Genomic DNA, 14,734 nt, shown 5'->3' on the forward strand with positions numbered 1-14,734 from the left:
TACTGATTCTCAAGACCCTCTGAATCAGGCCCTCTGAGCTAAATTCCGGAGCTAGGCCTGGGGACCAGCATTTTTACAGAGAAACGTTATCGGGGATTTGGTTGGGCCCCCACTCTGGAAGTGCGGTGTCTGGGGAGAGTCTGGCTCAGGGAAGCCCAGGATCTTGCCGGCGATGCGTGGCATCTGTAACTTGGTGCCTGGGGCCTCCAGGCTTTACCTGCTTCCTCGGCCTCTGCTGCCCAGAACCCCTCGTAGGCCCAGGTTCTTCGTGGCCTTGATCTTGAGTTTCAAGTGCCACACACGTTTATCTCGTCCTATACCTTATCCCTTTCTGTCTGCCTCTGGCTTGTTTGAACTCTGGCCTGGATCTCGAGGCTTTCTCCCTGCTCCCTCCAGGTGCCAGGTCCATCTTTTCTCTCCTGCATCGCCCAAACAGGTTCTTAGATAATGACCCCTCTGGGAGACCCTCTCTGTGGCAAAGGGAACCCCTTGGCATGTCTGCTGCAGGTGACCGGCCCTCCTGCTCTCCTTGATTTCCCCCCACGCAGCCCTGCCATCCGTCACAGCAGCTCAGAGACGTCACAGAACGTCCATCTGTCCCACTAGGCTCTGAGCTGCTGAGGGCAGGGATCACCTCTTTTTCCTTCATTGTTTCCTCAACACCTAACCTCAAATGTAGTGGGGCACTAATGAGTCTTGTATTAACAACTGATGTTGCAAAAAGAGTCTATGACTTTCACCCGAGGCATGATGCTCTGATTGCACCATCTCCACTCCAACTGTTGATGTGTGCTTCTCCCTCAACTACAAAGCTGGTCTTCCTTCCACCTTTACAAAGCTACTGCCGCTGGCTCTTTGGGTCCTAGATTCCATGCCTTTTCCCCTGAGATGTCTTCCTTGACCCCTAGAGATGGGGCTTGTGCCCCTCGTGTTCCAGAGCCCCCGTATTACCTGGTCCTGCGCCCACCACACTGCTTCCGATGATGCCTAGAATCCCCTAGATCAAGGGCTGCTTGGGAGCAGGGATGGTAACCTCGGTGCCCAGCAGAGTGCCTGGCATCCTGACGGCACTCAATAGATGTTTGCTGAAAGCATGGGAAAGCCAACTCAGGATCCTCCAGGCAGTGAAATGGGGGTTCTTATCACATAACTTGCTGAGTGAACCTCCATAACACTCACCAGAAGGATTTCAAATTGTTGACATGTGTCCTCCCATGCCCACTGCTGGACAGAAAGGTCTCAAGGGTGACGGCGACCATATTTTATATGTCTGACATCCCAGTGAGTCCTTCAGTGGCTAGTGTGGATTAAGTATTGTTTAAGTATGTGTTTCCCATCAAAGGTACTTTTGGCATTTTGAACAAGACCGTTCTTAATTATGTAAGACAATCTCACACATTGCAGGCTGGTTAACAGGTTAACAGGTCGGTTAGCAGGTTAACACAGCCCAGATCCACCCACAGGTGCCTGATTCCAGACCCTGATTCACTACATTGTGCCGACTCTATTCGACACTTATTTAACGAGAACTTCCAAATTTCCAGGTGTAAAAATCCTTTTGGATTTGTCCTCTCCTATTAATGACAACATAATGGTGTGTTTCCCAAAATATATTCTGCATAGTGTTGATCTAGTGGGTGTCAAGTGTCATGTGAGCATGACCCGTTCCACAGGCGATGAAGTTTGAGAAAGCCTTCCAGAAGGGCACCTGCAAGAGGGCAAAGGAACGGTAACTGGGAAGACCAAACAAAGCTTGATAGGGAACCTCAGCCTTTCGTGCTGAAGTAGGAGGTAATTTAACAATGGGAGAATCAACAGAGGAGCTGGTCTGCCAGGAAGTGATTAGGACCCAATTAGCGGGCGCCTGGGTGGCTCAGTCGGTTGGACGTCTGCCTTCAGCTTGGGTCGTGATCTCAGGGTTCTGGGATCGAGCCCCGTATTGTGCTCCCTACTCAGCAGAGAGTCTGCTTCTCTCTCTGCCCCTTGCCCCCGCTCGTGCTCTCTCTCTCTCAAAAATAAATTTTAAAAATCTTAAAAAACAAAAAGGAACCAATTAGCAATGAGTAGGCCATTGACAGAGACCAATGAAGGGTTAGTGACTGTTCTTCTAATTTCATAATAATACCAATAATAATAATAATAATAATAGGTACTGTTTCCTTGGTGCTGATCATTTCATATTATCTTTTATTTTCTCCCTTTCACCTATGAAATACCGAGGCCTAAAGCAGTTGGTTAAGTAACTTCCTATAAAGCCACACAGTAATTAATTAATGGTCATATTTGAACCCACTCCTCTCAAACTTCACATCTTATGATTTTTAAGCACTGTCCCCAAAGCCCAAAGGGACTTGTCCAGGACTCTCCTGTGCAAACATCCAGAACAACCCATGAACTCCTTAAATTGGTATTTGTGTTAAACCAGGGCCTTTATTTTCAGGGTACCTCTTCAAACCTAGATTATTTGGCCTAAGCCCTGTACATGAAAATTCTTTCTGGGGATGATTCCGTTTCTTAATTTTTATTAATATATTTTTTAATTTACAGATCTCCATGCTCTATTACATGCTTTTTTTTTTTGATAGATGATCCATGTTGATGAAATATGGCCCATCTCTTTAGAAAGTAGCCCCATCTGATCCCCTCCTGGAGGCAGGACCTGCCTTCCCTGAACAACAAAATTAACGGTCTACCCAACTTTAAAGTGTTGGCGGTATCAGCATCCGATTTCCCTTCATTTGTCAATTACCTCCGCCCTTTTCATTTCAACAGATGTTGGCGCATTTTTTGAAGAGGGAATGTGGCTACGGTACAACTTCCAGGCACCGGGGGTCGGTGGCAAAGAATCGGGCAGCCGGTCAGACAGCTCCCCTGATCAGCAGAGTGCCCCTCCCGATCTGGCCCATGAAGGGATCCACTTCAGCTTCAGTACCTCCAAGGCGCCCTGCATTCTCCTCTACGTCAGCTCCTTCACAACAGACTTCTTGGCAGTTCTCATCAAACCTGCCGGTAAGGACAAGGATGCCTATAGAAGATCGCTTTTTCACAAATAAGAATATTGTAGGTTGATCAGGGAGCAAATCTCTCTCATTCACTTCCCAGAAAGATGACATGGCTGAGAATGTGGAGACAGCCTCTGTCATTGCCCACACCTCCTAGCTCTGCACTGGGTATTCTGCAGTCTTAGCTCCTTAAAGATCAAGATTATCTTCTGTGCGAGCAAAAATTATTATTACAAACCCAGGTCAGCTTGAGTTTTAAAACATAGTAAATTCTTAAGCTTCTCTGGTCAATTCACTGTTGGTTAAAAAGATTGGGGGCAGAGGGAATATTTCCTAAGATTTTTCCGTTCAGAAATTATTCCTAAAGAAATAAGTCAAAAATCAGACAAAGATGCAGCATGAGAATGTTCCTCTTAGTGTTATTTATAAAAATAAGCATTAGGAAAGACCTACAAGTTCAACTGTAGTAAAATGGTTAGTAAAAGAGGGAGTCACCATTTTAAGAAATATTATGTATCCATTAAGAATAATATTTATGGGTAGCAATGGAGAAAAAAAATATGTAATACAATGTTAAACCAAAAAGAAAAAAGAGAGGAAGGAAGAAAAGGAAGGAAGGAAGGAAGGAAGGAAGGAAGGAAGGAAGGAAGGAAGGAAGGAAGGAAGGAAGGAAAGGAAAGGAAGAAAGAAAGAAAGAAAGAAAGAAAGAAAGAGAGAGAGAGAGAGAGAGAGAGAGAGAGAGAGAGAGAGAGAAAGAAAGAAAGAAAGAAAGAAAGAAAGAAAGAAAGAAAGAAAGAAAGAAAGAAAGAAAGAAAGAAAGAAAGAAGAAAGAAAAAGAAAGAAAGAAAGAAAGAAAGAAAGAAAGAAAGAAAGAAAGAAAGAAAGAAAGAAAGAAAGAAAGAAAGAAAGGAAAGAAAGAAAGAAAGGCAAGATAGAGCCTTGACTATACAATATCGGCTTATATCTATGAAAAATATGGATGGAAACCAAAAAGTAATAATATGAGCACAAGGTGCCTCTTGCTGATCGATTTGCTTCTCCTGAGTAGTACTCTTTTATAAATGTCAAATCCTCACAATGAGCACAGTGTCCACATGTTGTAATCAGAAGAGATACTAAGTAAAATCAATGAGGAAGCAGAAGAAAAAAGGACATGACCCCGGCTTTCCAGAAATTCACGAGTTGAGTTTATTTCTCCTGGATCAGGTTAAATCGATTTTTAATCCATTGATGTTCTCCACCCACAAGCCCCAGCCTCTTGGTGCCCGGTGGTGGTTCTCACATATGGCTCATCGAGACATCATGAACATGTCCCAGAAGATGCTATATTGTCTACTACTTAAGTCACTGCCACATTAAAATTTAGTCCCCAACTAAATTTTATCTGTGTACTCGATATACGGATAAAATATTGGTATATATTGGTACCAATTGGTACCAATTGGCTATATTGGTACCGATATCAGTAACTAGATCAGTAACTCACATTCCCATAACCTACCCCTGTCTCCATGAGCGCTCATGCTGGTATCCATGGGCGTTCATCGTGTGCAAGGGTTTTGAGTAATCAATTCCGTATCGGTGCTACCATTTAATGATGCCCGATGGTGTGCTATGTTGCACACGCATTAATTCCTACAAGCCACACAACCACGAGGTAGATATCGTTCTTTATCCCCTGTCAACAAATGGTAAAACTGGAGTATGGAGAGGTTAAGTGACTTGCACACTCAGCTGGTGGAGGCAAAAACCACAATTTCTAAGCTCAGCTGTCTGATTCCAGGCCCTGAGACCTCTACCACTCTCTCCATAAGGCAGAGATCTCTAGCACACTCTCAGCACATTTGGAAAGCACGACCAGTTGGTTTCTTTCTAACTTTGCAAGGCTATCTTCAAACTGCTGATGAAAATATGTTTTTTTCACATTTCAAAGACTTCATTTTTTATTAATTGATATTTAAAGTTAGAAAAATGTGAAGAAAGCATTCAGGGGAAAAAAATCAATAAGGACTATGCCAAAATATCAGGAAAAAAATTAAAAACTAGGACGTCTTAACTAATTGCCCTGGCACCCCTCAAACTTAACATATTAAAAGCCATATCACCATCATGGTTCCCCCAAAACTGGTCCCTCCTCCAGACCCTTTGCTTCTGCTGTTGCTGCCCCCTCCAGACACCTGAATTCCTGAGTGTGCTGTCATTCACAAAGGCACCATCCTTCCCCTGCGGGGAGCCACTCAGGCAAACAAATCCTGCAGAGTCTAGTTACACCGTGTCCCTCGCGGTATCTCTTTCTTTTCTTCCCCACTGCTGGTATCCTGGAACACGTCTTCTAATTCAGTGCTTCCTGACCTCGTTCCTGCCATGGCACACATAGGTTATTACGTTTGAAATGGCACTTGAGTAAATGGACGTGGCCATTTGTCTTTGGGAGGCCACCAACCCAGGGACCCCAGCAGCCCGGCCTGCCGAGGGTCTGCCGAGGTCTGAGGGGCGCCCAGCTCCTGGCACCTGTTAGCCTTTCATGGAATAACAGTGCGCCTCAGACACATCCCTCTCCCTGCTTCCGGTCCTTCCCCCCCCTTGCTCTTACCCATCAGGGTCTTCATACGCAGTGTCCCTCATCATGCCTTAGTAGGGCTCTCCTCCTCCCAGTAAGTGCAGGAGAAATCCCAAAGCCCGCTAACCTGCCAAGCTCCAGGGTAAAAACACCCAGGTGAGAGCTCCGGGTGTAGAACCAGAACGTCTGGGTTTCAATCTGCTTCTGCCCTGTGCAGGTTGTGGGACCGTGATCATGGGCAGTTAGCCCCCCTATGCCCAGGGCCCTCTTCTATTAAAATAGCGCCTCCCTCATGGGGGTGTTGTGAAAATGGAATGAGTCAATAAGTGTAAAGCACAACCCTATCCCCATGCAGTCTGTGTGTTAGCAGGCACTACATAAGTGTTAGCCGTTACTACTATCCACAGCCCACAGATTTAATCTACATCCTGCCACGTGTGCATGCCACACATCCCTACTTTTCCTCATTATTCCCCAAGCTCACGTGACACCTGTGCCCCCGCCCACCACCCTGCTCCGTTACCTGCAGGAGCTCCATCTTCATCCTGGCGCTAACACCTACCTTTCATTCTGGAGCCAGATCGAGTCTCACCTCCTTTCAATGACTTCTCCTTCCTTTAGACTCCTAGTCCACTTACTTTCAATGTCATTTGTTTGGCACTTAGTGTATTGTTATCTGTCTTTGTTATAAATATGCCCTGCTTCCCAGTGAGACGAGAAGCGCCCAGCACTACGTCTCCTGCCTACAATAGGTGCTCCGTAAGTGTTTGCTGATGATAATGATGAAGGCCAGGAGAGAATAAATCTGTTAAGCACGTTATTTGCTGCAGCCAATAAAAGAGCAGTCCCTTATAACCACTTTAATTCACTTGGGAGGTGAACATGAGATGCAGGAAGTGAAGTATTTTTCCATTTTAATAATATTTTATATTAATGGAAAATATTAATATTCTCCGACTATCATTTAGTGGTTCTCATGTACTATTATTTGAAAGGAATAAATATATCCTTTAAATTTTATTATTCAAGAAAATTGCCATTACTGTTTATGGATATCCACTACATATAAATTTAACATTCCAACTCGTCTGTTTTCTCAAAGCAAATCATTGCAGTTGCCATTAAGTGAGACAGTTACAGAATTTTTAAATCATATTTACAAAGAAAGCCAGAAAAGAGAAAAAATACTGAAAACAGCTTAATACTGATTTTAATGAGCTGGAGAACATAACAGGACCAGTGACAAAGACAGCAGGGAGGAAAAGGTCTTTTTTTTTTTTTTTTTTTTTGCATGATTACCATTTCCTCTGACCTCTAGCCCTCAAAGGCAGGGCCCGTTCTTTCTTCTCTTTGTAGCCCCAGGGCCAGACACAAGGGGTTAGAGATGGACGTGTGTCTTAGAGATGGACTCTGCACAGCTAGCCAGCCAGACAGCCCACGTTCAGGTCTTGAAAAATTGGATTCAACAGTGCTTTTCATGAGCACTGAATAAATGTGTTCTGAAGAAATGAGTAAATAAATGATGAATGCATACAGCTGTATATTCAAGAAAACTGGCTGTGATTATACACAGTCCAAGCATGAGAAAGAGGGAATAAAAACTCAAGACAGTCAACTTGTTCTTCTGCATGTAGCCAAACAACTGTCTAATCATCTCCTGTTCAGTCCCAAATAATAGATTGTTTTTAATGCTGTTAGGGTAAAGGGAAAAAATGGGGTAAAACACTGAGGGTTGGGGAAAAGAAAGAAGCAGCCCAGAAAAAAGAGAGCAGCATATTCAAAGGTCCTGGGGTAGAAAGGAGAATTGTATTTTCTAGCGGATAACAGAAGTCCAAGGTAGCTTGAATGTAAAAGTGAGAGGGTAAATGGCATCATTTGAAAATAACAGAGGCAGGACTCAGATCAGACAAGGCATCATACACTATATTAAGAATGTTGTCTTCATCTAGGAGCAACTGGAAGGCTTTGGAGAGTTTTTAGTGAACCAGTGAAATCATCAATTATGCATTTTGAAGAAATCTCTCTGCAGGAAAAAAAGCACAGAAGCAGGGAGACCATTCATTCATTCAACAGACATTTATTCAGCAACTACTAAGTATTGGGCATATTCTAGGAATTGGGAATAAAGTACAGAGAATATAAACAAACATATTACTCTCATGGGGGGAAAATAAGGCAGAAAAGAGAAGACCTGGCCAAGGGAAAGGATTGGGTAAATTTTCTTTTAATGAGGAAGTCACAGAAAATAATCACTGAGAAGACGTTTAAACAAAGACCTAAAGCAGGTGAAGAGTCCTCCATGCAGAATACTGGGGACTGAGCATCCTAGACAGAAGGCCAGCAGTGCAAAGGTCTGAGGCAGGAACATGCTGGCTTCTGAGAGGAAACAGCAACGAGGCTAAGGTGGACTGGTGAGGAGTTAGCAAGGAGGAGAATAAAAGATTATGTCAGAGATAATAGGGCAAGATCTATTAGGGCCTGGTGAGCCATTTGTGCAGACTTTGATTTTTACTTTGGTTGAGAGAGGAAGGAAGCCATGGAGGGTTCTGAGCAGCGGATCACTCTGACTGCCTCTGTGAAGGGTCTGAGTATGTGGGGGCTGAGGCTGGGTTTAGGTAGGGGGGTAGATTTGTTATTATGGAGGGTGAGTCCAGTAATCCAGGCAAATGACGGTGGGGGCTTGGTCTAGGGGGTAGGAATGGAGGTGATTGAAAAGAAGTAAGTGTTGGGGTGTATTTTAAAGAAAGAGCCAAGGAGAGTTGCTGACAGATCGTGTGTGTAATGTAGGAGGAAGAGGGGAGGCAGGGCTTTTGGCAGGAATAGCCTGAAGGTTGAAGTAGCCATGAACTGAAATGTGGAAATTTGAGATGGAATACTTTTTGGGGGGAAAGGCCAAGAGTTTGGTTTTTGCATAAGATGTATTTGAAGTGCCAGTAAGACCTCTCCGTTAATGGGTTTGGGAGTGAGGAACTCAGCTAACAATGAAATGAGGCCAAGAGGAATCATTGTTAAGGAGAAACGGATTCTGATCAGGTGGTCCAGGCAGAGGACCACACAGGTGAGGCTCAGGTGGTGGCCGTCAGGTCCCTGATACCGCACGGTCAGCACAGAGGCACCAAGACAGGCCAGCTCTGCGTGGAGCTGCATCCACCAGGAGCAGGGCTCCCCTGGGATCCACCCAGGGTACCCCCGGGGCCAGGGGATGCCTGTGCTTTGATGGAGATGAAGGAGAGTATGTGAATTCAGACACACCTAGGAGGTGAAAATCAGCAGCGCTTGGTCAAAATGCTATAAGCAAACAAATCTAGGATAAAATACTTAGGTAAAACTCAGAAACAGGGAAGGTTTGTCAAATTTGCTCAGAAAGCGAAATTAGGAAATACAGTTAATTTTTTTATTAATCTCATGTAGGCTGCTTTCAATTCCAGGGACACGGTAGAATATTTAAACCACCTGTGTAACGCTACAATGCCTAAGTGAGGGAGGGCAGCATTTAGAAACTGTTGCATTTATTTGTGGACGTATGGATATGTACGGACATGATCAATTTCTGGGAAAAGACGCTGCCAAATTTTTAGAGTAGTTATCTCTCGGTGGGATTTCCGGTGACTTTTTTTTTTCTTTTTTTTTTTCTTTCTGTTTACCTCCTAAATTTTAATTATCGTATTTTATTTCACGACTTAAAAATCAGTTTATCCGTTTTGTTCCTCAAGAAGGAAAAGGAGGGGCGCCTGCGTGGCTCAGTCGTTAAGCGTCTGCCTTCAGCTCAGGTCATGGTCCCGGGGTCCTGGGATCGAGCCCCACATCGGGCTCCCTGCTCGGCGGGAAGCCTGCTTCTCCCTCTCCCACTCCCCCTGTTTGTGTTCCCTCTCTCGCTGTCTCTCTCTCTCTCTCTGTCAAATAAATAAATAAAATCTTAAAAAAAAAAAAAAGGAAAAGGAAAGAGGCAACAAAGACCGTGTGAGATGATTTACAGTTGGCCAAACTCTTGCTAGGTTGCTGGCTCCGTCTTCAAGCTAGGGGATGTCAAAGACTATTAACACGAAGATTCCAATTTGAGTTAAAAATGAGATAAAAAATTGATGTCTTTAAAAATCATAAATAAGAAATACAAGTTATGTTTGCTGTGCAGATTAATTAACAGCAGGATCTAGAATATTATCTCAGTCTTTTTTTTTAAAGATTTTATTTATTTATTTGACAGAGAGAGTCCCTGAGCCGAGCAAGGAACCTGATGCGGGGCTCGACCCCAGGACCCTGGGACCATGACCTGAGCCGAAGGCAGACGCTTAACGACTGAGCCACGCAGGCGCCCCTCAGTCTTTTTTAATATTATCTGTCATTACTGGGGAGAAGCACGATGGAGAGAAAAACAGAATAATTGGTTGAGGCCAAGTGAGCTGGAGCAGAGGGGCAGTGAGGACTCGGGGGCCCGGGAAGTCCATCTTTCCTTTGATTTGCATTCAGATTGATGCAATCTCTAACCTAGAATAAAATTCGTCGCTTTGTTTTCTTGGTCTCAGTGAAGCCACCCCAACTCCCATATATTTATCTTTTGTAAATTATGTTTATTTTTAATATCGTATGCTCATGATTCTTTTATGTGCCGAATGTCACACTTTGTGGACGGTGTGAGACCATCTCTGCATCCTGCATTTATTTTCTATTTCACATGGTATTTCATCAGTCTTCAGGCGTCTCCACAGTCCTATATTTTATATATGTTCTCATCCTCCTTCCCAGGCAGAGTCCCAGCTTGGATCATTTAGACCATTTGCCACTTCAGTGTGAAGATGATGGTCACTGATGGCTCACTGTTGGTAGACTGTAAACTACTGTGGGCCCAGTGCTCTTAACCCTTCTGGTTCAGCATGCCATTGAACTAGCGAGTCAGCATTCAGAACAGCCATGGTATCAGCAGACAGCGAAGGGGGCAAGCCTGAGCATCCAGTGAAACCAAGAGCAAAGAAATGACAGTTTCTTTTCTTTTCCTTATATAGGAAGCTTACAGATTCGGTACAACCTGGGCGGCACCAGGGAGCCCTATAACATTGATGTAGATCATAGAAACATGGCCAACGGACAGCCCCACAGTGTTAACATCACCCGGCACGAGAGGACCGTAATTCTCAAGGTATACACAACGTGCGCACATCGGTCGTATGTGATACTGGATTATAGTCTCTATCCTCTGTTGTACTTGGATGCTGGTTTTGTTTTGGGGGGTTGGGACAGGCAGAAGAGATGCTTATTACACTTTCTCCTACGAAGTCCTAACCAGGGATGTAGAAGGATGTATCGCTACTAAAGGAAAGACAGTGACGGAGTTAATGGTGAATACATTTCTTAGGGAGAGGGTTGAATAAATGTTTACTAAGTATATTCTCTGTAGCCTTGCTGCTTTTAGGCTCACACATCTATCAGTCTCATGTTTTTATCTATCACACCATCTTTTTTTCTGCATGCTCTCAGATGTCTGAAGCTTATCCTGTTTCCCAGCAAAGGTTATTTTGGTTTATCTGACCTAATTCTTTCGCTACTCCAACACAATATGAATAACTACGGGTTTTTTTTTTTTTTTCTCTATGGATGCTTCACCCAAAAAATCCTCAAAACACAGACCTTCCCTGGAATCTCAGACTCTGGTTGTAGGCTTTCAGCACACAAAGGGATGGTTTTATTATGACAGTCAAATTTTGCTTCAGGTTCATTGATTGTCCCTACCCCCACCACTGATTTTCACAATGAAGAAACCAGCCTGGGAGGCACCGTGAATAAAACATGGCATGAGGAATTCTCCCTGGGAACTAAGCCAAAAGATCAAGGATGGGAACTGTCACCGCATTCTCTAGAAGGAGTTCAAAATAGATACCTGTCAGGAAAAAGAACAGCAGGGGGATACTGTTTTGTCAGAGAGTGGAGTGCCATTTGGCAGGGGTTCAGCAGCCACTCAGACCTCATTCGGATTCGGCTGGTTGCGGTGGGAAGTTCAGGTTGCAAAGAAAAGGCACAAGTCCTGCCTGTGTTTGAGCCCCGGTGGATGTCAAATTCATAACTTGATATGGAGTTTACGCTTGGCCTTTAGCGGGAAATGCTAGAGAGTATTTTAAGGACAGGTCTTTCCTAGGAAATTGACAACGTGCAGTTAGAGCTTCTCCTACAATCAATCAAATATGTGTAGGTAAGTTTGCCTGACGGTGGTGGCAGAGTCCCTGAGCCTAGCGCAGTGCCTGGCTCATCTTGGAAGCTGCAGACTGTTTGCTGAGCAAAATCAAGCCCATCTTGAACCATAATTCCAGGTTTATTCAGAATAGCCAGCAAAGCCAGGAGTGGCACAGTTTATATCATTACAGGATTAGGATGGTTTTATACCATTTTTTCAACATTATGTGTATTGGCTTTTAATGAGAAACATTCTCTTGTCTTACCCCATGCCATCTGTCACCTCTTTTCAAGCGACATCTCTCGCCATTGTGGCATTACAGAATAATGTTAAAGTTAAAAAGAGCTCAACAGTCAGCTTTCAGGGCAGTGTGGTGCAGGAGGCCTACCTGAGCTGTGGAACCCTGCAGAGTTAGCTCTCCCTGTCTCCAAGAAAATGCTCTGTGTGTTAGAACTGAGCCTTGTGGGTGGGCAGCCACGGCCACAGAGGAGGGCCAGGTGGTAGGAGGAGAGAGCAGATCTGATAGAGCCATTTCTGGGTATACTTCCCAAAATGAGGTCCAGCTTCTGGCACATTCTGCCAACTGGGGATTCTTTGGAACTAACCAGCAACCCTTTTTTTTTTTTTAAGATTTTATTTATTTATTTGAGAGAGAGCGAGCCCAAGTGGGGGAAGGGGCAGAGGGAGAGGGAGAAGCAGGCTCCCCACTGAGCAGGGAGCCTGTCTCAGGGCTCCATCCCCAGGACTCCAGGATCATGACTTGAGCTGAAAGCAGATGCTTAACCGACTGAGCCACCCAGGTGCCCCCTAACCAGCAATCCTTTAAAAACAAATATCAGTTTAATGAGAGCTGCTACCTGCCACAGAATTAGAGATTGCCCTGAAGACAGGGAGAGGGATAGGCTATTTTAGGAACTTGGGGCTTTTAAGGCATGGAAAGCCAGAGAAGTCTAGGTAGGGGTTGGGCCAGAGGATGCAGAGAGTCCAGGAGACTGCGGAGGGCTTGGGGGAGAGGCCAGTTCTATTGCTCAGAGTTCTTATGGTTGCAAATGACAGAAAACCAATGCAGAATTCATTTGTAGGGAAAATTCCTAGTGTCGGTCATGGAATTTAAGAAAGGGCAAACTATAGTTTTGGAAGAAAGTCCAGGAGACCTGGAGGATTACAACAAAGACTAGAGGCTGTTGACCCTGTTCCGCCCTTCCCTTCTCCACGCCTCAATTCCTCTATCATCTCTGCTTATCCACCCCTCTCTGAGGACTGGACTAATACCTCTTCCTGCAGGCTCCCTCTCTTACATATCATGGAATGCAGACACAGGAGCATGGGGTGGGCTCGCATCTCAGTTCTGCTACCAGAAGAAAGCCTCTTGGTTTTCATTTCAAAACCTCAGGGAAGGTCTGCGATTGGCCTGGCTTGGGTTGTGTGTTGCCCTATTGGCAGGAGGGAGAACGGTGATTGGCAGCCCCAAGCAGATGCTCAGAGTGGGGATGTGGGGGAACACCCTCCAAAAGAAGAGGAATGCGTTTCCAGAAATAGAGACATGAGAGGTGTGAAAACACGGGCTGGGCCACACTTGGAGCTTAGGAACCGCATACAAGTGGGAAGCGCTCCAAATTCATGGACAAAATTCTGCCACAGGAATTGTACCGAGGGTGGTGGAAGGTCCTGCCCTCTCTCCTCCTTCCATTTGATCAACGCAATTGCACTGAAAGTTCTGGATGTATTTAGAAAGCCAGATGCCTCAACCCACGTGAATTCAGCCAGGAAAGACCTCCTGGCCTCTGGTGCTCTCAGCCACTGCAACCCAGCTCAGATGGGAAATAGGATGATGTCAGAGGAGAAAAGATAGGGGCCCTCCTTATGGAAAAGTAGGTCAGACAGACCCCCGGCCCTGCTTTCTTTCCAGTGGGGAGACCTTGTGGAGAAGGAAGGTAAATCTGAGGGTACCTTTAGAACTCTAGAAAACACTGACCTTTTTTCTGGAAGCAATCTACAAATCCATCTTAGGAACTTCTACAACCTCAAGAATGTGTGGGAGGGATATAGGAAAATGTTCATCATGATTACTTCTGTGTGAAGAGATTATAAGTGGTTTGATTTCCTCTAGAGTTTTCTGTATTTTCTCATTTTCTCTTATAAGCACATGCTGCGTTTTTTTTTTTTTTGGTACGTGTTGCATGTTTATAATCAAACAAAAATATGAAACATACAGATATCCTCAACCCACTCCGACAGCCCCCAGTGGTATAGCATAATATAATGACAAAGATATTCAAATAATTTCAAATTAAAATGCACCTCTAATCAAAGAACAAAAATAAGGCTAATTCAACCATGAGTATAGAATGCTAAGGAATGATGCCTCTGGAATTGAGGTGAAACTTTATACATTTATGTATACGCACAAACAGCACATCATTCCAACGATGTTTATCGGTGTTTACGGTGTTCTTAAAAGAAGGTTTACTTTCCTAGCTGGTTTTGGCTAAAGCTAACATTAAATTAATTTGCATTCCCTGAGCACATACTCAGGGAAATGGTGCTGAGCCCTTGAGGGAAATTGACCTTGGATGAAACATTTGCTGCCAAAACACAAAGTGCCCAATCCCCGCATAGATAATGAGGAGCTGACTCTAGGAGTCATCAGACACCGGAGTGAGCCAGAGCCCGTGACAACCCTCAAGTGGCATCATTTATGAAAACTCACAGTTGCACCAGGGATAATATGTGAAGGCTTACCGCCAGTCGAGATATAAGACAAACTCCGGGCAGGTAGAGAGCACCTGAGAAAGTACTGTATGCAATGAAAATTCATGCCAATTAGATGACTCCAAGACCCAACATCACGAGGAATAATTTCAAGGTCTTGAGTCACAAAACCCTTCTTCTCACTTTCCTTCCTTCCTGCTGACCCGAGATTGTTTCTCTCCCTTGCCTTCTTTTCATCCCCCATCCCACTGCTCAAGGGACATCAGGTGGCTCACAGGCAGTCTGAACAATGACATA

The 14,734-nt window shown here is 44.5% G+C and overlaps 1 protein-coding gene across 2 annotated transcripts in view; it reads left to right on the plus strand.

The window, feature by feature from the left end:
- The window catches only part of CNTNAP2 (contactin associated protein 2), a 2,031,041-nt gene that overhangs the window by 1,876,765 nt on the left and 139,542 nt on the right, over positions 1–14,734 (plus strand). For both annotated transcript variants that reach the window (XM_027574309.2, XM_027574310.1), the window contains exons 19-20: positions 2,773–3,009; positions 10,563–10,696. In XM_027574309.2, the coding sequence (XP_027430110.1) occupies positions 2,773–3,009; positions 10,563–10,696 (371 nt within the window). The remainder of the gene's footprint in view (positions 1–2,772; positions 3,010–10,562; positions 10,697–14,734) is intronic.

This window comes from Zalophus californianus, chromosome 12, assembly GCF_009762305.2.
Source record: "Zalophus californianus isolate mZalCal1 chromosome 12, mZalCal1.pri.v2, whole genome shotgun sequence".
Taxonomy (NCBI): Eukaryota; Metazoa; Chordata; class Mammalia; order Carnivora; family Otariidae; genus Zalophus; species Zalophus californianus.